Source organism: Lepisma saccharinum, chromosome 5 (assembly GCF_977018435.1).
Source record: "Lepisma saccharinum chromosome 5, izLepSacc3.1, whole genome shotgun sequence".
NCBI classification, from domain to species: Eukaryota; Metazoa; Arthropoda; class Insecta; order Zygentoma; family Lepismatidae; genus Lepisma; species Lepisma saccharinum.
The window spans coordinates 59,943,391-59,971,163 of record NC_139233.1 but is presented as its reverse complement, the minus strand read 5'-3'; the positions used below and the strand labels follow the sequence as shown (position 1 = coordinate 59,971,163).

Genomic DNA, 27,773 nt, shown 5'->3' with positions numbered 1-27,773 from the left:
ATGGAGTTAGTGGCGGTTCACGAAGGGTCAAAGGGATACAAACTTCCAAACGGAACATGGTCGTCTATCATGGGTGATCTTGCGAGGAAAGAGGTGGACATGACATTTGCTGTTTTGGGATTCCTGCACGAACGGTACGTGGTGATGGAGTACTCCGAGTACCTCGTGGCAGATCGTGTGTCGATCTTGGTAACTTCAGGTAAAGAGGTTCCGCTTTGGTTGTCTCTACTGCAGTTTTATCGAATAGAAGTTTGGATTACTATTCTACTTACATTCATTTTAGTGGCAGCGTTGTGTCACTTCATGAAGTACTTTAATTCCATATATGGAATAAGGCATGATTCTGATGTATCGTGTTTTGACCTGTTCAGGCTGTTTCTTCAGTCATCGGTTATCATTCCCAGGAATCATTTGCTGAAAATTATAATGGTCTTCTGGGCTTATTACAGTATTGTTGTTGCTGGTCTGTACCAGGGGAACATAGTTAGCACCATGACTGTCCCGAAACATTTTCCAAGCATCGAATCAATAGAAGAATTATACCATTCTGGAATCCCTGTGAGTGGTGATCAGTTCTTTAAAGCCGTATTGAACGTCAAGTCGGATCCAGTGTTGAGTTCCCTCCGCGACAGGTTCCAAGTCAATCAAGATTATGATGAATTGATAAAGAATTTGCTCCGTGGCGACGAACTTGCAGTAGTAAGCGGCAGACGCAATCTGGAATGCGAAGCTTACAAGGCACACACGTGCCCTAGTTGTTCTCCTCCGTTTCATATTATGGATGAAGACATTGGTTTATATTTAGGAGGCTTTGGAGTACCCAAGGGTTCTCAGTATGTGGATCGATTCAGCACCCTTATAAAGAGGTTGCGTGACGCTGGCTTGATAGTAAAGTGGTTATCAGACAGTATAAGGAAATCTAAGCCTAGGGGTATTTGTGTATCCCCGTGTGATGTGGCAAAAGTACTCTCAATTGAACACGTAAAGCCTTGTTTCTATCTTTTAGGTTTTGGGTGTTTCCTTGCTTTGATTGTTATTTCTGCAGAAAGAACTCTAAAAAAAATATAAAACCTTAAGACTAGAGAAAAATTACATGGATTAAATAGTCTTTTCAATAATGTGTTTAAATAATGAAAGGTAAGTTATATTTCTGTGGAAGTAATATAGAAACATATTCACCCATTTTCATTATATTCATGGACAGTTGGTTCATGGAGTAATATAATGGATATTTGCAGAGTACGATTATCCAACTCTTGTCACAAGTCTGTTCATATCGTTTATACTATTTATAATTGTCTAACAATGTCCTGTCCACGCATTGGATAAGACAGAGATATAGAAAAGGTTACGGGCGCATGGTCATTTTTATTGTACCTGGGTTCTATCTCTCCGATGAATAGACAAAGACGGTGAATGGGCACTCGCCGAAAAATACGAATTCCCGTACTACGACTAACACTGCATCTTCGGACATTCCAGGAACTGGACTATAGAGACTTGGGTTCATTGTGAAAGATCATTCAAATATCAAAGGCCATATTTGTATTATAAAAGCTCCCCTTTATGTAATAATGAATGTTGTTGAATTGGCGTTTTAAGTCCACTTTATGCACAGTAAGGCTAATCGGGACTGGACCTACAGTTTAAAGTGGGATCCGAACCACTTGTGCCTCCACCGGGTATCGAACCCGGGACCCTTGATTACAAGGCTGCGACGCTACCACTGCGCCATCGGGGAGGCCCTATGTAATAATGAGTTTATCATTTTAATATAATGTAAAGTACTCTTTCTTGTATGAATTCATCTATTTTCGTAAATTTTATGTGGTTGTGTGCTCAACTGTTGTCTATTGATTACATGTGGTTATGTACTGGTACGCATACATGCGTACCTACATTGTGTTGTTTCCATCTCGAGAGAGTTGATGCTGTAAGAACATGAAAATGTTTCTGTTTGTTACTAAATTAATGTTTATTATATGCTGTCACTAAGTCTCCTGTAATTCATATTTGAATCTGTAGTGTAACGAAATGTACTACTAAAACTATACATTTCGTTACATACGTAAAAAGAAGTGAAGCCTCTCTCTCATATAAGTTGTCGTGACTTTCACTTGGCATCTGAATCAGCTGGAAGGAACATCGCATTCTCGACCGTTCAGGCTGAAGTGGGTTACGTGACCCAGCCCCGATATGCACGAGGCATTTCGTCTACTCCATCTGTAATACGGCGCCATTTGCATTTTATGGCCAACCATGTGCATTGTGTGAAGAACGTCGTACCATATACTGTAGTGACACGTATCCTAGGTGTGTTACTCGCATCATGGCAAAATACTTCAGGTACGTAATTTTTTGGTGAAATGAACTTAAAATCAGTGATTGCCGAAAGTTCTTAAATCAGTGGGTCGCTCACGAACCAAGTCAAATTGTGTAATATTGTCCATGTCGTCAACCCTGACATTTCGTGCATGCAACTTTAGCGAACATCTTCCTATTTGATATATATATATATATATATATATATATATATATATATATATATATATATATATATATATATCGACGTTCGTATTGATTAATGCTACAGTTTATAAGTACGAATTATCGTTATCAAATAACATACGATTGAACATTCCCCATGAAGAACGCGAGCAATAGCCGCAAAAATCAATAATACGTTATTATCTACGCGTAATAATAGCTTATCCATCGATTTCTTCTCTCAGATAATTTCGCTAAACGTTCCTTATCCCAGTAGCATTAAAAGTAACGAAAATGTTAATATAGAATTAAGGTTTCCATATAGAAATTCTCAAAAGCCATATCTTTTTGGGTTACGTCAGCTTTTGAAATCTACTCATATTAGAAGCAAAGAGAAACTAATAATTATAGTAAAAACTTGAATGACTTTTTGTACATTTTGGTGCACATAAGCACATGTGTCTATACGGGATAATTGCGTTACGTATCCCTCATTTTCATTTTCGAGTTACGTGTAGCTAGGCAGCCTGGCAGGAAGTATAGGAAAGTGTTAACTTCAGCACCAGCTCAGCGAAAAGCATTCGCCAATATTTGCAAAGGAAAATTGATGAGAGAGAAAAAGGGGAGGAGTTTTGATGAGGAGGAAGGCAAGTTGGATCTGGCTCGGGAGAGACAGGGGAGTTGGTCTTGAGTTTTGGAAGAGAACAGGAGAGTGGTTCGGGAGTAAGAAAAGGGGTTTTTGAGTTTTGGAGATAGGAGAGTGAGTTGGATTTTGAAGGAGATTGAGGCTGGATGCAGACTTTCAGAAACTTGTTTGGGAGTGGAGTGCAGCGAAGCTGAGTGAGAATTTAAGAGGCGAACTTCAGCAAGCAAGTGACAGTTACTTTAGAAACTCTTCGGTCCACGATTCTAAAGAGAGACAGGTAATATACTTTTATAATGCCATCCTTTGCCAATGCAGACTTAAGGTCATAGTAACCCAAATCATGAGAGTTGCCATTTTATAAAGGGTTCTGTAAATTTAAGTTTATTCAGGTACCTCCTGCAGTTAGCAGATGCAGCCAAGCGAGAGCTTACGAGCTACCGCTAACCCCCAATAGAATAATTACTTTAATCTAAAAGGCTCCAGGTTTGATCCCCGAACCTTTCGAGGTTCACCTGTGTCTCAAGACGATTGTATCTAAATTTATATCCACGTATTAAGAGAGTGATTCATGTAGATATAATTGTGAAACAACTGTTTGCGAATGGTTGGTTTATATGTTTGTCCTTGTTCAATTTGATTACTCCCACGTGAGTGCTTGTTAATGGACGATGTAAGTTCCAAATATTAACCAAATAAAATGTCTTGTTAGAATGTTCATGAACGTTGGCTTTCTTCAAAATAGTAAAAAGTTTCCTCATCTTTTGGCATAAGCACTACCATAGTGGTTAATTGCATGTACATTGTACTAATCTTGAATAATGACAAAAATGAACTTTAAGTATATATATATATATATATATATATATATATAATATATAAAAGTAACGCACACGCTTGTATGCTTGATTTGTTTGTGTTGCATGAGTATAGCGTTTGCGTAACTTTTCTTCATGTGAAAAACAGGATTAGAATGTAAGTGTGTTTAATTATTGCCTCTTGTGTATCTATTTAGTGATCAAAAATGCCTGATTAGTATTGCGTTTGGGAGCATTATAAGAATAGGGTTTTGTGTTGCTTGCATATTTGAATTGTGCTCTTTTAAAGCGGGGGTTGAATTCACATTGATCCTCCCATCCCTTTCTTTGCTAGTCTATTTGCATGTTTCTCATGATCTATGAAACTGAACGTGCTATATAGACTGAACCTCATAGTTTGTGATTCCTGGTGGGTTTTCGAATCTCTTAACACCTTCAGTCTTAGCACGTTACTTCCTTTTACCATCCTCTGGGCTAAGATTTGGGAATTTTACCGGGCAAAAATACGTCAGTGGGCATTTTAAGGTTTGGTAGTTTGTTATTTGTAAGCCCCGAATTATTAAAATAAGGTAACTGATAAGTCATTGAGTTTATATTAAGTTAGAGGACCTGTTTTGGTGTTTTTCTGGCGGTATATCACTAGCTGATGCTATATGCTATGCCCAAGTAGATATTAGTGCAATTTATAGCAGCATGAAAAGGTAAACCTTTTCAGTGGCAAAAAGCAGCTCTTGCAAAAGCAACGTAGCAAGATATTAAGAAAATACATTCATAAACTGCGAGTATTAACTAAATTGGCCGGTTGATTTAACCATAGAGACTGTAACAAATTGAAATTTTATGCTCAACTTAAACTGCTGTATTGTTTTAAGGAAGCTTGTTTTTTGTTTGTCTTTTTCTCTTTTTCTACCTTGAATCATTTATGTTTTGTTTTTTTGGCCCTTTTCTTCATTTTTGGTTTGCGTTGCTTACTTGTATGTGTATTATTTTGTATAGAATGCAGTGCGACACAACCTGCCTCTACACAAACGTTTCATGAGGGTGGAGAACGTCAAAGGCACAGTTTGGACAGTGGACGAAGTGGAATTCTACAGGCGACGACCCCAGTAATGCACCACTGAGTATGTCAGCATCAACGCAATTTGGTCTCAGGGTTCTCGAACTCTAGAGTTGCCCACGAGACAAGACTTTGGCCTGTCTCGTCTCGTGGAAATGCTGAGAAATGCTGTCCCGTCTCGAAAATATTCGTTTGTCTCGGGACACATGATCAATCCCGTCTCGTCTCGAATTTTTAAAAGCCTGTCCCGTCTCGTCCCGTGGGCAACACTATCGAACTCCTTCTAGCAAAACATTTGATTTGAATTTTTTCCCCTTTTCCCATTTTCATCTTATTCCATGTGTGTTACTTCACTTCTTTTTGCTCTATCTGTGTGTGTGCATAACTAGCATGATGGAACTTTCCAGCAACTAACAACCATGCAGCCAGGAAGGGAATATTGTGCATCGGAAGGCAGCTAGAAGTGAGACTTTTCCAAAAACTTTTTCTTTAATCTTTTGTCTTAAACTATGTCTTTTCTTCTCTTTTCTCTTTCTTGGTGTCTATGTATACAATCTGTCACTGCACAAGACACTTCACGCTATGAAGACTACTTTGGTTCCTTCCGGATGGTGGACGATGCAGAGTTTGTCAAGCGACGACATCTTTCTCGTGGCCGACCCCGCAAATATATCCCCACCCCATCAACCACTCCACCCCACCTCTTCGCACAGTAAGCACTGACTTTTTAGAAATTTGCTGCTGCTCCCGCTTTAGTTGTTGATGTTAGTGAGCACGGAAGCTAATGTTGCTATGCTAGCCTGTGGGCATTTCATAGTTTATGCAGCACTCTTCACGCTACTTGAAGAAGCAAAGTGCATTGCAAATGAACATATTTGTGAGATACGTTCAATAATCGTTTGCCTGCTCAATTCAGAAGTAGATGCTAATGTTAGTTCAAGCTCTGAGGTGCTGAAAAATCATTATCTACATTTTGTTCAACTCGGAAAGATAACAGGATACTGCTGCTATGTGGCTGCAATACATTAGGATGCTCGATATTCTTTGGAATTTCATTAAAGCCCGAGCGTATTGGGATGTGGAGTTTACATCTTCAATTAGTTACGCATATGTACTCCTTTTGCTGCATCAGTGGCAACACCTGGGCTACAAGTGCTGTATGTAGAGAAAATGATGAAATTGAACACGTTATCACCAGGTATCTACGAAAAATTCTGCAATGGACTCTAGGGCAATGATAGGTTTAGAACGGCACTGTACATTATCATATTAGTTCAATGTATTTACAGTGGCGGAGATTAGGGGTGGGGACGTGGGGAGCAGCCCCCCCCCCATACACACTTTTTGTCACCGCACTATGGTCTTTTAATGCTAAGCCTTGTATACCAGTGTATTTGGCCCGAATTCCATTTTAAGTATGATTCTTTCTTATTGCAGTAAGTAGAAAGTAAGCTGTCCTTGCCCCTCTCTACCCTCTCTCGCTCAGTTAAGACACCTAATAGACGCTACTGTGTGCATACATTTTTAAACAACAAAAACAACATGTAACAAACGTAAATAAACGAAACACTGCAGATAACAATATATTGCGTTCTCACCAATATCATAAGAAATGGAACACGTAAATTATGGAAACACATGACTCTGAATTAATCTACATATCTCCTCAACCCCTGGCTCAAAAGACACGAAACAAAAACCATTCTTTAGAAGAAATCATGGTCTATGAATTTGGTCTAGTGACTTTAGGTCGTAAATTACATAATTTCTTACCTATTTGCTGTTTTTTTCTGTCGGAAACCAACTTTTACGCAAATTTTAAAAATTAAAGAAAATATTTGAATCTTTCTAATTCAATTAATATTTATGATAGCTCTAACAAACAAAAACATAATTAGCAAATTTTCTGCTCTTTCATTTTGGTTATCTTTACTTCTTGTGTAAAATGCACCGTTTTCGAGATATTATATATTTTTAATTTTCAAGGTGAAATTTTGCCGCCATTTTCCAAGATGGCGAATTTTCCCCAAACATTTGGATGGAGGATTTTTAGTATATTATTCACTATGCCATTTCGCACAATCTGACACAAAAAAACTTTGTGTTTCAATTATTTCCGGGTGAAATTGTTTATTTCCTTTACTATAAGGATGCCAAGATATCTTGCTACAGACCTGATATAGCGGCACAAATGTAGATCACGGATTTCCTCAAAACTGCAAGAAAGAAGGTCACTTGATTTTCCCTACCCTGTACGAGGAAAGTAGATTCCGAGTTTTCCAAACCGTGGAAATGAGAGGCATGAACAAACTTTCCATTGTTTAACAAATATTGAAGATTTGAATTCATTTTACAAAAGACTACAAATTTATTTCGAAGACTGGTGTCAGAAAAATCAGAAATAGAAGTCTACACATATGCCCAGAACGTAAACATGATGAATAAATTCACGGGCTGAAACGACATACCTACTTTAATCCTTATCAGTATATACAGCAATGTTCTTGAATAACAAAATATATACACATTAGCCAACTATTCAGTAGCGGTGCTGAGAGCAATAGATCAGGGCTATTTGAAATCTCGAATACACACACTTCACACACACACATAAATAAACACCATCACACACACACACAATCTCTCTCACACACACACACATATTGGCATAGTAGTTTGGCTCCATATTTTAAATATGTATTTTGAATTCGTTCCGCACGCATGGAGAGATTTATTTATTTTTTCACGAAGAAAAGGAATCTCCCTCTCTCTCTCTCTCTCATATGAGCTTTCTCAATTACAAAAATCATATACTTACTGAAACCAAGTTCTTGAATTATAGTAAATAAATGTTGTACCTAGATATTGTAATGAAGCTACATATATATGAAATATTGTACAGTCTAATTGGATTAAGTTTTGAATACTGAAAATACTGGTACTTTTTTTTATTAAGGACCTCCGATGTGTCCAGGTTTTTGGTAGAAGTGCAAGGTATCGGCGTGGCATAGGCGATAGACAGTTGTAAATTTCACGTGCTGATACTACAAAAGTGACATCGTGTGCGAAGTACTACACATGAATAGCAATTCTCAAAGGAAAAGTAAGAAAAATTAAGCAATGCCACACAATAAGCCAAAATTAGCAATCAAAATTGACAAATTACAGGGACAAAAGAGCTTTCACTTTTAAAGTGGTTTGGGTTGGTTTGAACAAAACCAGGCTAGAGGTGCCATCTGAAATAATATTACTTATCCATTCTCGGATCAATAAATTTACTTCCGTGTGGATTTGTGTTGTTCTTAAAAAAGTCTTCTTCCCATTTCTTGCCAGGAAAATGGGTTTCATATCGTTGTTTACCCAGAGGTGAGACCAGGGCACTGCCATTCGTTCAAGGCATGGAAAATACCATTATTGATATCAGTCGCATGAATTCCATCCACCCTGCCCCTGCGAGAAAACTTCTACTTGGCAAACTTATATGATGTCCACACTTACTAATATTTAAAATGAGTTCTTCAATACTCTAGAACTTGATGTTTCGTTAACTTTCTCAATCAGATGACCAGACGTGTTAAAACAGTAAAATGCAATGGGTCACAGACTTTTGCACAAATCGCACATATGCTGTTAATGGGCTGCCATAGAAAAATAGGCGATTGAATTTTCCAAGATGGCGAAATGTATCCCACCTGGGATTTTTGGAACTTTTATGTCCAATTTTTAACTTCTTTTCTCATTTTTCATATCTCTATTTTTCTCACTTATATATCTGAAAAAATGAATTGGGAATGGCAGTTCTCTGCACTTGACCTTAAACTTTTCATGTTTGACTTCCTTTCTAGACAAAATTCTACTGCAGTTTTTATTTGCATGGTTCCGGTAGAATAAATCTATCTCGATGTCACATTAATCTTACCATTTCAGGTAGACTGCAGTTCAGTCTGCTTAGATTTGTATATTTACCATCGTTGGAAGTATACCTGAGTTGTTTTGATTTGATAATCAAATTTTCTTTTCCCTGTTTACACCTAACATTTTATGAAAAAAAAAATCAACCTAATAGTTGCATTTGTATTTTAACGTGTTCATTCTCGTTCGTTTGTACGTGCTTGGGAAACATGTCATTGCTTCATTTTTGCGGATCAAATAAACAAAACATTTCTATACCTGCTCAACTTGAGAAGTAGAACACTAAGAATAAATGGTAGGCCATTCAGATATAAGAACTGAATCAGCGTATATTAATATATTAGAATTATAGTACCGGCACCTATCGTAAATCTCGACAAGTTACTTCCCTTGTATGATATTGAAAGCCAGATTAAATTCACATTATCATCGTAAAAACAGGTACTCAAATAGATGGGAAAAAATCAAGTTATTACGTTCATTACAATTGTTGATACATGCATTTTTAAAAAGCTATTTTATAGAACATATTCCAATAGCCTCTTCGTTATCGGTATCAGAAAAATTGGTAATTATTCTTTAGCTATCACATATCACTCATACAAATCTTCTGTTTATTATTATTACTATTATTATTATTATTATTATTGTTACATACTTATTATTTTCTGTATCATTGTATTGTGCACGTGCTAAAAACTGTGAAAACAACCTCTACAAGATATAATTTTTCATACTATTATGGAGCTACAAAAAGAAGCTATTCACAACAAAATATAATATAATTTAAAGTGAAGTTTTATTAATTATTATTATTACTGTCTTTCAGTTTGGAAAATAGATGATTTACTGCATTCTATATACTTGTGAAAAAATTGAACAGCTTCAATCATGAACAGGAATACAGCATTAAAAATCATTATGATATTTTGTACTGGTATGAATTGTGGACGGGCGATCCTCAATTCACATGTTCACCATGAAGACATATTTACGCAATTGTCAAAAATCTCTATGCATCTTGGGTAAGAAGTAATTTCAAGAATCACAACATGTCACAATTTCCCTCGAAAATGAAAAGGAACATCACGAGTTGTTTGTTCGAGAATTTCTCCAAACAATATTGGTTGTCTAATATAGTAGTAACAGAAGACAGTCTTTGCAAAAGAGGTGTAACGAAAGGTAAGCATGTATCAAGAGATGATGATATAATACTAATACTTGCTATCGGGAAAAAAATCCTTACGTAATCTTTTATGTAGTGGAGACAATCTAATGTACTGGAACAACAGATCAAAATTCCTTGCCATTGTGACAACTTTAGGAAATGATAAAACTAATACTCAAAATATTAGTCATGACATATATAGACATGTTCTGGCAGAGAAATATTCTGAAGGTAGCTTTTCTCAGCGTAGATTTTGAACAATCAGTAGTTCCCACGATGTTAGAGTTCTTGCAGCTTCATTCAACCCTTTTCAGAGTGTGGCATACCTGGAAAAGCTGACAGTACAGTACACGAGGCCAATATAATTTTTTCTCATGCCTTCTCGGCTATAAAAACATCAAACCTTCACGGTTACAAGTTGAAAGCAACCAGTAAAGAATTTCACTTCTTATCATATATTTCTGTTTGGAAAGAAGGAGATGTCATTAAATCAGATGGTTATTTTGTGAAGGTTTACGAAGCTTTGAAGATGTCGATGAACTATACAATGGAAATAGTGGCGATGCATAGACCGCAGAAGAAGAAACATTCAAACGATACATGGTTATTCACAATGGAAGATCTTGTGAGCAAAAAGGTGGAAATAGCAGTTTTCGGTTTGGGATTCCTCCATGAACAATACGGTGTGGCTGAGTACTCTGAGTACCTCATAGCAGATACTGTATCAATTTTGGTACCTGGAGGTTAAAAATTTCATCTTTGGGTGTGTTTACTGTTGTTTTATCGAACAGAAGTTTGGATTGCTATTCTACTTACTTTATGTGTTGTGGGAGTAATGTGTGAAGCCATGAGGTACTTCAATTCCTTCCATGGAAAAATGCATGAGCAGTATACATCAGCTTTAGACTTGTTTAGAGTATTTCTCCAGTCATCGATTATAATTCCCAGGAGCCATTTGCTGAAAATTATAATAATCTTTTGGACTTGTAGTTGCTGGTCTGTACCAGGGAATATAGTCAGCATTTTGACTGTTCCAAAAGTTTTTCCTAATATCAAAACATTTGAAGAATTAGAAGATTTGCGAATACCTCTCAAAGGGAGCAACTTCTTCAAAACCATTTTGAACGCAAAGTCAGATTCAGTGTTGAGTTCTCTCCACGATAGATTCCAGGAGAATCACGCTTATAACGATATAATTATGAACTCGATTCGTGGCGACAATGTCGCAGTTGTAAGCTTCAGAGGCAATATTGAATATGAGACTTACAAGGCACAAACATGTCCTAGTTGTCCTTCTCCGTTTCATATCATGGAGGGAGATATTGGATTGAATAAAGCAGGATTCGGTGTTCCTCAGGGTTCTCAGTATGTAGATCGATTCAACACCCTTACAAGGAGGTTCCGTGACGCTGGCTTGTTAGACGAGTGGTTATGTGACGAGTGTTATGTCCTAACTAACAGCATTTGTGAATTTCCATGTGGTGCAGCAATAGTTCTTTCGATGGAGCACGTGATGCCTTGTGCCTATTTTCTAGGTTTTGAGTGTCTACTTGCTTTGGTTGTTATTACTGTAGAAAGAATAGTAGAAAAGTATAAACATAAAAACAGGTAGAATGACATTCATTAAAGTACCTTGTACTAGTATAATGTGTTGTATACAAGGTATGTGCTGAAAGTAATGAGCCAGGTGATATTACTCACAGTCAGAAATCACTAGTTTTATACTACCTACGATAATACATAATTTGGGCCTTGTTCTTACTTTTCCACGTAACATCCATACCGATCAACACATTTACGCCAACGGCAGCTGGAAAATGCCACTCTTGTAGAAGTCCGTTTCGGCACGACGTAACGACCGGCGAACCTCATCCTTTACCTCGTCATCCTTGGTACCCCGAATGCTGTTCTTCAAAAGAGCAAACAAGTGAAAGTCAGACTGGGTTAGGACTGGGATGTAGGGACGGTGGGGCATTAGCTCCGAGCCCATCTTTTCAATTTTCTGTACTGTGCGCCCAGCTGTATGGGGATGGGCGTTGTCATGTTGCAAAATGACATTGTGTTTTTGAACTAAGAGTCTTTATGATGTCCTGTACAGCACTGTGCCCAATGTTCAGATAATGTGCAATTTCTCGTACAGTTGTTCTCCTGTCACTTTGGATAAGCTCGTCAATCCGGTCTATGTTGTTGCACGTGGAAGTTGTTTTCGATCTGCCACAACGAGGTATATCAACAATGTCTGTATTACCATCTCTAAAATGTTTCACTCACCTTTCCACTGTATTGTAACCCATGCAGGCATATCCATAGAAGTTCTGTAAACGATGATGAATTTCTGCAACTCCAACGTTGTCACTAACAAGAAATTCCACAACAGAACGTTGAGGAAACGAACTGTCTGTGGACTCCAGTCGTGACTTTCAGTACGTGTCTCGTATATTAAAAAGACAACCTACGAGGATCAAATAAAAGAACTTAAGATACCATATTCAGAATTCTGCATATTCTGAATCAAGTGTGGAGTGCATGTGCAACTATTCTCATGACCTGGAAGGCATAAACAGTCTAGAGTAAAAAATCATCAGGAAACAAGTTTAGGGAGAGATGACCGTTACACAGTACTGTCATGGAGTGAAAATGTAAAGATTATCCCAATTATCGTAGGCTGAGAGGAGTTTTGTGGAGTTCAAGGTAATCAGTGTAGGGGTAATTAATGAGGTACGAAGTCCCTCGGCAAGCATGTGAAAACCCCGAAACTTAAAAACTCTTACAAGGACTCTTTATGAAGGGGGCGTTGTGTCATGAACACCAATGAGAATGATGGGGACAAGCTGACACGACTTTAGCCGGATTTATAATAACCATTAAACGCCACAAGGAAAAAAATGACAACAAACGAAACGTGCATAAATCGGGGCAAACTCTAGAGAACATTTGGCATCAAGCAATCTCTTTAAATCACGGTGTTGCGGATCTTGAATAAGACAGTGCTCCAGAACATTTTAGATATTAGACAGTGCTTCAAGATTAACTTAACACTTTTAATTCGCTGCATTGTCAGTACACTGTGTGAAAGTACCACTATAATGTTTATGAAAGTAAGTTAGAATCCCAGCTTTTCTTAATTCTCGTTCGTTAGCACAATGTACTCAATTCATTAGTAGAATAAGTAATAGAGTGAAATTACACTTTCCCAACTTTCGGAAGGTATTATCACCCAGCAACTGTCAGTATTGGTAGACAGGATTGCTTTATGTTTGTTTTATGCTTTAATTTTACTAAATTAATTGACATTATTTCATGTGGGGGGCATTTGAGTTTAGCCCAAAATAATATATTTGTATTTACGTTTGTCCTAATGTAGCACTAGTGAAGTGGTTTATTGGAGTTTAGAGCACTAACGAATGGCACTATTAGATACATCACTGTTATGTGTGGGGAAGTCAAAGTGAATTTATCCCCCCAACAGATTTATTGTAATTACTCTTGCTCTAATAAGGCATTAACGAAATGGTGTACAGTAGTTTAGAATATGAACAAACTATACAAATGCACTATTGGATATGTTGGTGCTTTATGTAGATCCCACGTGGACGTAGTTTCCCACACAAATTATTGTAAACACAACCACTCATATTTCGGAAATATGTTGTGTACGTGTGTTAAATTAAAAAGTCAGTTGAAGAACACAATAGGCTAGGCGAATATCAACGGTTCAGTACCGTATTCTCGTTAATTGTCAGTACCTGAATGTGCAAAACACCGTTTCATTCCATTATTTGCTCGGAAAATGAAGTCGATAAATGTTTAAAACTGTAGTGCTGCCTCCTAGAGGAAGAAGAAACAAGCTACTGTTGCTAGACATGAGTCTGTGCAAACAGGACCTGGAATGGTGAACGTAGTTTCGTTATAATGTAAAGTATTACTTTGTTTGTGAGTTTGTGTAATAAATGCAGTTAATCTTGTTAACATATGTGTTTCCATCGCACAACATTATGGCGCAGTCGGTATAAAAGAACTTTTCTCTTCATGGATTGCAGGATTTGCAAGAACCTTACATTTCCGTAAGTTTTTTCATCGCGGACTGACTGTCCTCATTCGTACAACAAGCTGTTGCAGCAATCATAAACGTGTTGCTTTGACGCAATTTGACATAACACGGTAAGGATTAACCGTCTACATTGTTTGTTTTATAAAACAAACACAAAATAGTGTGATGTAAATATATATATATATCAAGATTTCTTCTAACGTGGAAACAAGTTATATTCATGAAACGTACAAGGGCTTTGTCACGTTCATAGATAGATGCATTGTGATCCGATGCAGATCAAGTATAATTATAAGTGAAAACTCACTTTTCATAGTTGTTAGGTTACACGTTTGGATTTACAGTCATAAATATGTACACAAACATGATATTTAACGCTTTCGACGAAGATTCAGAGGACATTGAAGATTATCTCTTACGTTTCGAACAGTTGTGTATAATTCAAAAGTTCAGCGATGATCAGAGAGTTCCTATACTCATTGCCTTTATAGGTGCAAAGGCATTTAAAGTCTTGAAAAATGTAGTCGCACCAGACCTTGTACAGAATCTGTCGTATTCTCGTCTAAAGGATAGTCTTTCGTCACACTACAAACCTGTAACTAATAAGTTTGTTGAACGATATAAGTTTCGACGTTGTGTGCAAGAGCAAGGTGAAACCGTTTCTGATTATTTCATAAGGCTGAAGCAACAAGCCATAAAATGTAACTACGGCAATTTTCTGGACGAAGCTTTAGTTGAACAGATAGTATTGGGCATACGATCTGAAGTTACTAGAAGAAAGTTACTTTCAGTACAGTCATTAACCTTTCAGCAATGTCAGGAACTGACATTACAAAATGAAATGTTAGAGAAAGAAACCCGATTGTTAATACGATCAGAAAGTGTAGAGCAAGAGTCAGCAGTTTTACGCACCCCAACCCAATTTCCAAAAAGAACAGTGCAAGGGGACAAACATACAAAACAACATACTTATAGTTCACCTAATCCAACGATTCACGGAATGAAATATACTCCTTACAGCTGTCCTAACTGTACATACAAACATGATTCTAAAGACAACTGTCCAGCCAAGGATTCTGTTTGTTCATTCTGTAGGAAACGTGGTCACTGGCAAAAGCGGTGTAGGAAGAGACGGAAGTTTAAGCGGAAACCTAATAGCAATAACGTAGGGCAAACTACTGAATACACAAATTTACAGATGTCAACATCTCAAAGTTCACTTGATGAGCAAACAACATGGTTACCTAGTGTCGTCTCATACAGTTGTGACTCACACATCATCGGGTCACCTACGTCCAATTATTCTTTATCAAAGAATCCAATGTTAAAGGATTTACTTATTAACGGCAAGTTTATTCAATGTGAGCTCGATACAGGATCTGCCGTAACTCTGTTCCAAGCGGATTTATTCAGGAACTGGTTTCCAATTACTGATATTAACCATTCCTCTATAAAAATATATGGCGTTGGGAAACATGCTCTTTCAGTGCAAGGACAGGCTGAACTGGAACTAACACACTCAGGATCGACTTACTCACTTCCTGTTATTTTGTGCAAGGAACATCTAAATTATCCACTCATAGGTCGTACCTGGTTAGATATCGTTACTCCGGATTGGAGAACGCTACTGTTACGCTCAGAGCCGGCAAGTTCTATGGTAGGGATATCTACAGAGATTGAGCAACTTCAACACTCGCAGTCGAATTCAGATCCAGTCATTTCTTCTAACACTGGTGTAGTCGTAATGAAGCCGATGTCCAACACCACACACGTACCGTTAAGTGAAGATGCTACACCTATATCGGATAGCGGAAGGTCTTTTAACAAGGAAGGATTAGTTGAAGAGAAAACTTGTCAATCCTCAAGTCCGAAAGTCAAGAAAGGTTCAGGTAATAGGCGGCCGGAAGCTAGATCCGTAGGACAAAGACTCCACGTCGACCATTTCTTCTTGGCTGGGAGGAAGTTCCTGTTGCTTGTGGATGCTTACAGTCACTGGATAGATGTCTGGCCAGTATCTTCCTTAGATACACCGGAGACCATACGCTGGATTCTTCAGTCATGTTCGACTCTCGGAGATAGAAAGGTACATTTGTTGAAGTTAGCCTTCACATTATGTTGCTGAAGTTTAGAGAGCACTAGAAGTGTCCTTTCATAGCATTGTGTCAATGTATTTCCACCTACGATAACGTCATCAAAGTAAAATGCGACGCCTGGTGTGTCTCCCAAGATTTTAGCCAGCGTCATTTGGAAAATATCGCCACTAACTGTGATCCCGAAGCACAACCGTTTTATCTTATAGAGTCCTACATGTGTGTTCACTACAGTTATAATTTGTGACTTTTCTGACAAGAGAAGTTGGCAATAAGCCATTTGAAGATCCACTACGGAGAAATACTGGCAACACAACCACTCATATTTCGGAAATATGTTGTGTACGTGTGTTAAATTAAAAAGTCAGTTGAAGAACACAATAGGCTAGGCGAATATCAACGGTTCAGTACCGTATTCTCGTTAATTGTCAGTACCTGAATGTGCAAAACACCGTTTCATTCCATTATTTGCTCGGAAAATGAAGTCGATAAATGTTTAAAACTAATCAAACTAAGGGGAAATCCTTTGGATAGCATTAGGTTTCAAATTAAAAATGAAGATTTCATGGCAACTATGCAGTGATCTTCGTGAGGAAAGGGTGTGCGTCACATGTTCACGTATTTTGCTTGCTTACTTTGCCTGTAATTATCGTAACCACTTCTTAATTTACCCAGTACCGCATGGTAAGGTATTCCGGGCGAGCATGTGCCAAAATGACATTTTCGGCTACCATTAGTGTACAACCTGAACATGCTACGTTGAAAATTGAAGCACTCCAGATTCAACAACTTTTCCCATTTCATTTCTCACTCTGTGCAGTTATGATGGCGTTTTTGAAACGCCATCTAATTCTAAGAAGTGGGAATGGAAATATTAGGTTCATGTACGTTAATTTTAACAATATTGTGTTTATGTTTAATTTAAATTCTGTTAGACTTTTACTTTTGAATTTATGCGACATTTATCTATCAAAATATGTATCTACCTCAACTAACCTAAACCTAACATAACTTCGGATCCTATTTTCAAATGCTGTTCAGTTATTGAATAATAGTGCATAGGTAGCCTATATAAAACAGAGAATACTTTTCTTATAACCATATTAAGAAATGTAAAAAGGTCAGTGCCAGCCATGATTCAAAACTTGCCCAAAAGTTAGGTACTTGATGGTTTGTAAACTGATATTGTAAAATAAATGTGTATTTTCGATTTAATCTTAGAGTGAGCTAAACGTTTGATATGTCCCTTTTTATGGACAAAAATATACATGTATAATAAAATGCATTTGATTTTTACTCTTTCGTCTCGTAACTTCTGTGATGTTTATGTCTATAGATAATTTTACTTTTTAGTACACTATCGATAAAGAAAAGGCAGAGGAAGGGTACAAAGAAAAAATACCTATTTAATACATAGAATGCTCACGTTGAGAATAAGAGATAGATTATGGTATCGTGTGTGTATATTGTGACGTGACTTGGGTAAGTACCGGGATCAGGGTTGTCGTATACCGATTGAACTTATACGTCGGACTTGATCTGCATCAGCAGTGAACGCCAAACCTGGTTATTAAGTGTTGTTTGTCATCAGTCTGTGATTAGCTTCTGTCATCTATGCCTCAAAGTTATAGCCGTCCTGTGTGACGAGACTTCTTGTTTTCATACCATTATGTAAGTTGTTGTACTATTTCTGTTATTGTGTTCCTGAATTATACACTTTTGTTTGTGTTGGAATTTCTGTCTTATTCTTAACTCCATTTCCTGGATCATCGAAGAACTGAAAGAACCCGAAACTCAACAATGGCGACGAGGATCTTGATACTTAATTCTTGTAATTCCACATATTTCTTGTGATTGTTCTTCAAGCTGTCTGTTGGAGGTAAAAATCTCTGCACACAATGCAAAAGTTGTCACAATTTTCTGAATTCTACAAGGAGCAGGAAAGTATTAAACAATACTTCGATAGATTCGAGCATTTCTGCAAAGCTTCAGACATTCCCGATAATAAGGCTAAACCAGCCCTGGCCCAAAACCATGGTAACGGTTGAAGTTTTTGCGTGCGATGACGTGTGACCGGCCAAGTGAATGCATCACTTCAATGTGAAGTCACGTGAAATGACAAAACGACAGTGTTGCAGTATGCAGATATTAAACACCAGAACAAAAACAATGTCTAGTTGAGGATGTGTACTACAGGCTGTGGAAAAGGAGATGCGATAACCACTAACGCCGTCAAACGGTTGGGCGTGAACTTTACGTCAAATACCATGAAGAAGTAATAGGGTCTGAGCTGATTATGTCCTTTGCGATTAGTCCACTCAGAATTAGTTCACTTCATCAAATGATTTACTAAATCTCATCAATTTACATTGTCGAATTCATTATTTGAGTTTTTTTGGTTTAGGTTCAACATCTTCACCGAAGAGAAAATTATGCTCATTTCTTTGTTTTCCTTGACCCTGTACATCCAGGTGTGTTATATACAGTGTACGTACAACTATAGATTGAATTGTATATGATTGTATCTTCTCCAAATATGATGTATAAAGAAACAAACTGCCGGAGAACTAAGTGAGGTGAGTGTACAATTTTATATTACTATTATAGTGGAACCACAAGCAAAGAAACCTGTGCAGACTCGCGACTCCTGTGCACCGTACTCCAGTGTGGAGGGGAGGGGGAGAGTGGAGCATGCTCTCTTATACCCCGAGTTGAACGGAAGAGGAGGAAGGTTCTTTTTCTTGTGGTCGCTCTTGTAAGTAAGGGGAACTGTGATTTTCCATTCATCTAACAGTTGGGCTGAAAAGTTCGTAGGCTAACATAGTAAAAAATATTTTTTTGACAAAATTCGATTTTATTATTCAATATAGTTGCCTTCGAGGGCGATACAACGATTATAGCGGTCATACAATTTTTCGATGCCATTTTTATAGTACGATTTCTCTTTAGCCTCAAAATAGGCCTCAGTTTCGGCGATTACCTCTTCATCAGTGCTAAATTTCTTTCCAGCGAGCATTCTTTTAAAGTCTGCAAAGAGGAAAAAGTCACTGGGGGCCAGATCTGGAGAATATGGTGGATGGGGAAGCAATTTTATTACGGTTGAATATCTCTAAACATTGCTCCGAATCATCAAAACGTTGTTGCTTTTGATCGATTGTGAGCACGCGCGGCACCCATTTTGCACACAGCTTTCGCATGTTCAAATATTCATGCACAATATGTCCAACACGTTCCTTTGATATTTTTAAAGTCTCACCTATCTCGATCAACTTCACTTTACGATCATTTAAAATTATTTTGTGGACTTTTTTGATGTTTTCGTCGGTAACAACCTCTTTGGGGCGTCCACTGCGTGCATCGTCTTCGATGCTCATTTCGCCTCGTTTAAATTTAGCAAACCACTTCTCAACGGTTGATTTTCCTCGTGCAGAGTCCGAATAATGTTTATCAAGCCAAGCCATGGCTTCAACAGTATTTTTTTTCGCCAAAAAGCAATGCTTTATTAACACACGAAATTCTTTTTTATCCATTTTTTCACAATAACAAAAGCTGCTTCACTCACAATGCTATATCTCACGAACTAATTATCCGGCAGCTGTGAAATTTATACACGTATCTCTTGAAGGTTAGTACTAAGTAAAAATCACATGGATTTAATTCTAGTAACGCCATCTATGAGTCAGCCTACGAACTTTTCAGCCCAACTGTTATTTTATCACTTCTTCATCATCTCAATTGACTTAAATGGCCGGAAGAGCAAAGTAAATTTATCAAATATCAATACAAACACGTACCGTTTAATAAATAACCAAAATGGAATGAAAAGTTAGCAGTTTGTATTTTTATTGCTTTATGTGAATATGTAGGGAAAATGCGAGAGAGAATTGTACACCAATGGCAAATAAATGGTAGGCGAATTATTTACCAGGATTATACTCTCTACATTCCTGCTCATAATATGGAGTCGAAGGCATCTTGCTTAAGGATCTTTCTTCGATGTAAACCTAAAAGTTGACTTTTCAGATTACGTACATAATCTTCTGGGCAGAAATGCGCACTGCAGATTCTAGCATTAGCATGATTCACGTTAGCGTTCCCACACGAATCCAAAGCTCGGTGACCGAAGAATCCTTTTGAAAAACGTATATAACGTATATATTATGTTCAACGTACTTGGAAGATGTATCTTGTGCTGAACTAAAATAAATAATAATAACAAGTGGTGTGCGGTATCTCGAAAAGTCGGGACCGGGATCGGAAAGAAAAATTCCGTCCCGATCCCGAATTCAGCAAATGACGTCCCTACTTTTCTGGATCCCGAGCAGTCGGGAAATACCGAATGGTCATTTTAAAACGGTATTAATTCTTGACGTTTTCTGCATTACAAGTGTCTGGAACTTATCGGAAATTGTTAGTTTTCATTCCAGAAATGCAAAGAAAATCACTTAAGGTGAAAATGAGAATTTGAGATTTCCCGACTAGTCGAGAAATTGCGAATATTTCCCGTCCCGAATGTCGGGATTTTAAAAAAAATTCCCGTTCCGATATATAATATTCTGTCCCGCATAACAATAAATAACTATCTATATATATTTTCAATTTGTCTGAAGCCACAAAATGTAAATGGGTGGAAATGCTCATTTGTGTACTCGATTTCGTGTGTTAAGTTTCTGGCATGGTTTCCTATCTGCATAGTGCAACACTAGCGCATAAATTCGGAATTCATTTCATGGATAGATTCACCTCTTACCGTCGTTTCGTCATCACGAGTAAACAACGGATTGGCCCAACCTATACTTCTAATAACCTTGGGCTATACATGTTCTATTAGCAGCAATAGGGCACAGAACGTATGCTGATTTATACAACCTAAATCAATATCAGAGCTCAGTCTTGCTCAAATTCAACAATCATTGATCCGCCATTATGAGCCCAAGAAGAATCTCGTACATGAAAGGCATAAGTTTTTTCTTATTAAACAGAATGATAATCAAAGCATTCCTGATTTCATTGTGCAAATCAAAGAGCAAGCCTCAAAATATGATTTTGGTGATCTCATTGATTCAATGTGTCGCGACGTATTTATTCTTGGTATGAGAAGTGTGCGCGTTAGAAATAGACTGTTATCAGATCCTGATTTGACCTTGAAAAAGGCAATAGATACGGCCATGTATCTCGACGAGCTAGAATTAAATGAGGGAATTGTTCAACCCGGGTCCATATCCATGGTAACGGTTGAAGTTTTTGCGTGCGATGACGTCAAACCGGTCAAATGAATGTATCACCTCAATATAAAGTCACGTGAAGTGCAGAACGACGGTGTTGCAATATGCAGATATTAAACACCAGAACGAGAACAATGTCTATATTAGAATGCGTACTGTAGGCTGTGGAAAAGCTAATGTGTAAGTCACTAAAGTCATGAAACAGTTGGACTGCAAATATAAGTTACAAGACTATGGACTATGTAGATTTTCAGCGAAAAGTGCAGGCTCGACCAGGACTCGAACCCGGGTCTCTGGCAATCCGTTCCATTGCTCTACCACTGAGCTACCGAGCCGGCCTGGCTTCCCCTGCATTTTCGCTGACGCTGTTTTACCTCTGTGAAATCGTCTCTGCAAGTGTTACTGCAATTGCATTGGTGTTCATATTATTTTGTCCATTGCCTGTATATATATATATATATCTGTGTGTGTGCTCTGTTGCAACGATGTATCTCAAGTTTACAGTCTTTTTTTTAGATCAGTGACAATCGATCAGATGTTTCAAATATGAGAGAAATATTATAAGAAGCTAAGAGCGAGATAATCGTGTCGGCGTCCCCCCACCCCCAATGTTGAAAAATTAGATCATGCCTCTTCAACCTCCTCTAAAACGTAGGGATCAATCTTTCCAAACTAATATTAAATAATCCGTAAACACAAGATTAATTGGCGATTTACCAGCCCCAGCTGGACACAACATCTAAAACTAACAGTAAAGCTGAAATGTAAAACCAATCTAGTCTCTTTTTGTCCTTTAACAAAGAGAATAAAGATTTGTAAACGAAATGCAAGGAGAGAATGATAACTAACCAGTCTCTTGCTTCTATATCAGGCGATTGACTTCAGTACAGTGATACTGATATTCCGACGTGACTTTGCTTTTACACTGATCACATCACCCTCACTCACGACCGGATCAAGAAAGTGTGGGGCGTTACCCCCACACCCCCTATACGCCTTCATGGCGTGGTGCTATGCACAGGGGAGCACTTTTTTTTACCTTTAAGTGTTACTGCAACGGGTTCTCTTGTCTTTGAAACACTATAGACGTCGACGTTGCTACGGTAGCTCAGTGGTAGAGCAATGGCACGGATTGCCAGAGATCCGGGTTCGAGTCCTGGTCGAGCCTGCATTTTTCGCTGAAAATCTACATAGTACAGTGTCACGTGCCAGTTTCACACGACACAATGAATGTTGCAAGGAGGAATGGTTTCTCGGAATCGACAAGAGATGGCAGCACGCTATATAAATAGGAGCGAAGGAGATTATAAAAAACTTAGAGCGGAGAAGATGGATTATATATATTATAGTAAATTGAGAAATATATAAAAGAAGAGTTCAAATACTATAATAGAAGTAAATAGAATGATGTATATAGTAATTTGAAAGAATTAAGAATATAGCCGCATATGAAACGTTTAGGAAAGTTATTAAACGAGCAAATGAATTCAGAAATCTCATCTCAATTTCTTTTTGATTCTCTGACGAGAAGAACATCGTCAGCTTTTGCATTTGTCCGTTCCCCGGTGGCGCTGTGTCAAATTAGACGCCCCGAAGCACTTTTCGGTTGCGCTTTTTATTAGTCGCACTGGGCCATTGGCAGCGCTCGTTATTAGCGATCCTGGTTATTCCCCTTTGGTCGTCAAATAGGAGGTGGCGCTATTGTCAGTTTAGTCGACCCTACTCTTTCTACAAGTATAGCCTGTATTGTTTGACAAAGAAGCGGGGGGAAAGCGAGCACATAAATAAGATTACGCTTTAATAAAAGAAGAAGAAATTCAAAGAAAAAGAAGAAGAAGCCACTTCCATATTAAAAGAATAAAAAGACGTTTTCATAATAAAAGAAGAAGAAGCTTTTTCGATATTAAAAGAAGAAGAAGCCTTTTAGAAGAAGAAGAAGCCGTTTCCATAAGAAAAGAAGAAGCTTTTTCCATATTAAAAGAAGAAGAAGCCTTTTAAAAGAAGAAGAAGCCATTTAAAAGAAGAAGAAGCCTTTTCGATTATACATATACATATATTTTCTCTGTATTTTGTCAAGTTCTCAGAATATAGATCCGCATTTTACTATATCCTCTTGGCTATAAAATGCTTTCTTATTTGGAATTCTCAAACAAAGAACCTATCCCCCTGAGATTAAGATATCTGTAGCCGTGGTAAATAACATGTAAGTACGTACCCACAAGGGGCGTAACAACAGCTCCTGTGTGTGCCTAATTTAATGGAAGACTATGGACAAGTAACAGGCGATTAGTTCGCGACAAACATGAAACTTATAGTGATTTGCTAAACTTTACAAAATCAAATGTAGAGTATTACATTTTGTGTTTATATTATAAAATATTGAACCGAAGAAATCTTATTGCTCGTTTTTAACATCGGGAAATTAGTTTTTATTTCATGTTATGTATAATATATAACCGTCGGTGTATTCAATTTATCTGAAGCCAAAAACTGTAAATGAATTTCCGAAATATTACGAGCTTCACATCAGCTTCTGTGACGTCACAGGACTAGTCCAGTATAATCAACATTTAACACAGCGCATTGTAAAAGCGTATGTATTTAGTTTTCTGACCTAATCGTCCTTTATCTTATTAATTCAGAATGTTCACTTCACCTCCAAGAACATTTGAAAATACGTAAATGACATTGATAAACGTTAAATTCAAACTTTACAGTTCTGCATAATCTACCTTTATTTTTCAAATTACTTAAAACTGTATGAAACATTTGAATCTTTCTCTGAATCCTTTTAAAAATTCTCAGCGTTTTATATATAGTTAATTGCTATGTAACAAAAATTTACGTGTTCGAGTTCCGTATTTAAGATAATTTTTGAAAATATAACGTACAGGATGATTGGGAAAGAGAAAGATTGGAATTCGTTTTAAATAAGCTTGCAAACTTTGAAAACTCAATTCTCGTGTGTAATGTGCAGCAATTTTTAATTTTCGATAAATATTGTAAATATTTGTGAAATAGGCTATTCAAATTTAATGAAGTCGTAAAACTTAATTGTTGGACATTATATTTATTTGACGTAACGTTTACCAAAATGCTATACAGCTGGAACATAATAGGTCTATGTTATTGAAGAAGGAACTGAATATCCTGTATGGCTAGAAAACAAATACGTGTCCTATACACATCTAACTACACAATTTCCGACAACGTGTGCACAAAAATATGGGCATAAAAATCCATGTATTTTTCTCTCGTGTTAAATAAAGGAATATTAATAGTAATATGGTCGACATCCATGCATGTAATCAACATGTTTAATTAGCTACGTTCGTACTTAGCACTGGTTGAACTTAAACATTTTTGCACTAACATGTAACCGAGATTTGTATTACATACAACGCACAAATTTACTTGTAATTGATCAGGATATAATAATTTTTAATTTGCGATTATAATTATTAATCTTACTATGAAATAAATAAATTTACACGACCTGTTTTTGGAATGACTTGCTCATTCAAATATATGTATTTCCTCTAAACATAGGATCACTCTTCTTCACCAGCCTTTTCAGCATCGCAGATTCAGGTCTGTAGTATTTCGAAGGCCCGTTTATTGCTTATAACGAAGAAAACATCTTACATCAGGAAATGATCATTCTGTACTCCATTTCGTGTGTTCAGTTTCTGGCATGGTTTCCTATCTGCATAGTGCAACACTAGCGCATAGATTTGGAATTCGTTTCATGGATAAATTCACCTCTTACCGTCGTTTCGTCATCCGAGTAAACAACGGATTGACCCAAACTCCTTTTGCAACTCCCTTTGCAACATTTCATTATTTTGTTGCATATCCTTTTGCAACTCCTTTTGCAACATTTCATTATTTTGTTGCAATTCACAGCGAATGTTCTGTTGCAACTTTTCTTGAAGATTTTCATTATTTTGTTGCAAACTTTGGGTAACCGTAACTTGAAATGCAGCAATAATCTTGTCCAAGTTTGGATTCACTGTACTTGTATAAGATTTTAACAAAAAAGGATCAAAATCTGGTTTACAAGATTTACAAAAATAGCTTTCATTAGAAGAACTAAATATTACCCAGTGCATTACAGTCAAACCTCTGCACTCCAAATGTTCCCATTTATTGCAGCTATTGCACTTCACAAGACGGGAATCTGCTTCAATGTTACTGCAACAAATAATATTCTTCATTTTCTTCAATAGTTTCATTTTCCCTGAAACTATCGACGACATGGGATCTTAAGAAAACTCCCGTTCTTAAGTTGTAAGAATGTTGTTTCCGATCCATTATTTAAAGTAATCAGAAGATAACTTCCACACTATATATTCACGAATCCTGGCTGAAGGTCGCCATAATTGTTGCTGTTAGGTTTGTATTAGCAACTAGTAAAAATATATTATTTGTTTTATGAAAGAAAATACATAAATCTACTTACGAATTGGTATATTACACTATATCCCATAATACATAATTAGAACAGTAACAGTGATAATGAAATGTCTTTCTTCTTATCAAAGATTTTTATCATTAATGCAACTTAATTGTGAATGTTATAAAATATGACAGTCACACCTTATACTTCTAATAACCTTGGGAATTGTTAACCAAAGTCACTCAAAGAATCCTGTGGAACATTCTGAAACTCCGACTGAATTCACTTCGCAAATCCAAAACAGGTACAGTGGGATCCATGAGTATTACCGTGCAAATTTTCCATGACTATTTTCATTCATTTTTCTTTTACAATCCTATGTGTTTTTAAGCGATGGATTTTTATGTATGCTGGTGGAGAAGTTGTCAACAGCTTGTTTTGAGGTAAAAAAAAAAAAAAAAGGTAAAGTGTTCCCCTGTGCATAGCACCACGCCATGAAGGCATATAGGGAGTGTGGGGGTAACGCCCCACACTTTCTTGATCCGGTCGTGAGTGGGGGTGATGTGATCAGCATCACGCCCCTGACCGCCTTTACCCCCCAGTGTTTCCCCCAGGTACCCATGTTATTCGACGCTGGGTGGGCGCCGGGGCCGCTTCCACCGTTAGAAAAGTTCCCGGATTTGAACCGGCCGGGGATCGAACCCGGGACCTTTAGCATGGTAGTCAGACGCGTTACCGACTGAGCCACCGCGGCCAACTTGTTTTGAGTTTTCTTTTAATTCTTGAAGCTCTTATTTGGTCAAATAAAGTGGATGAACATGGTGATGGACAATTTGCACGGTAATACTCATGGATCCCACTGTACAAGGGCATTCTTCGAATGAACATCACAGAAAATAGAACTGATACAAGGAATATTGGTAACAAATCAAACAATGATTCTGGTAAACCGTGTGATAATTGTAATTCTTTTCATCCTAATGGAAAATGTCCAGCTTTCGGAGCTACTTGCAGATATTGTAAAAAGAAAAATCATTTTTTAACATCCTGCAAGAAGAGAGAATATAACAATTCTAGCAAAAACAAATTGGTTTCTAGCACAAACATTGTGCTTAACCCACGTATCAATGAAAGATCTATCAATGTTCCAGATAATTCAAAACCTACGATTGTACCAAACAATCACAGCAATTTCAAACATATAATCCGAGAATCATCCATTGATTTTTCAGATTTTAATGTGCCGTGCATTCCCATAGATCACAAATTTGCAGATATTCAAGAAGAAAAGTCTAAGAGCGAATTTGTTGATTACAGCGCCGCTGGTATCCAATGTAACGCTCAGTGTCCAGAAATTTTCACTACTTTCATTACTAAAGAAAGTGAATCTGTTTGGCATACACAGGGATCGTTGTTTATCGACTTACAAGTCAACAATTCTAAGATTCCATTCCTAGTGGATACAGGTTCTGTTTATACTTTAATTGACAGTAGACAATTTGAGTCTTCATTGCGAGGTTGCACTATACACAATTTTCCTATCATCTTGAAAGCAGCAAATGGAAATAATCTTGGTGTTTTAGGAAAGTTAACGTTGAAGTTGTATTTCAAGGAATGAAACATAACTTAGATATGATTGTTGTAAAGACCAAATTGAATCGTGTGATTATGGGTTTGTCTTGGATTGATATTTTCATGCCTGAATGGCAAAACATTTTTGTTTCACATGTTCCTCAGATGGTTGCAACTGCTGTTGAATCATTAGCAATAAAAGAACTGGTTGTGAATCTAAGGAAAGATTTTCCTATACCTTTTGATGGTGACATGTCCAAGTCGATCAAGCGCTTCGAGATAGACTTGCCATTGAAAGACGATGCTACACCAGGTGTTCAAGAGATATTACGACGTCCCGTACTCACTTAA

The 27,773-nt window shown here is 37.3% G+C and overlaps 1 protein-coding gene across 1 annotated transcript; it reads left to right on the top strand.

Annotated features, from left to right (window-relative positions):
- On the top strand, nt 1–27,773 carry LOC145988045 (glutamate receptor ionotropic, delta-2-like). Its single transcript, XM_083122882.1, has 2 exons — nt 1–888; nt 27,588–27,773. The coding sequence occupies exons 1-2, from the start codon at nt 1–3 to the stop codon at nt 27,771–27,773; spliced, it is 1,074 nt and encodes a 357-aa protein (XP_082979008.1).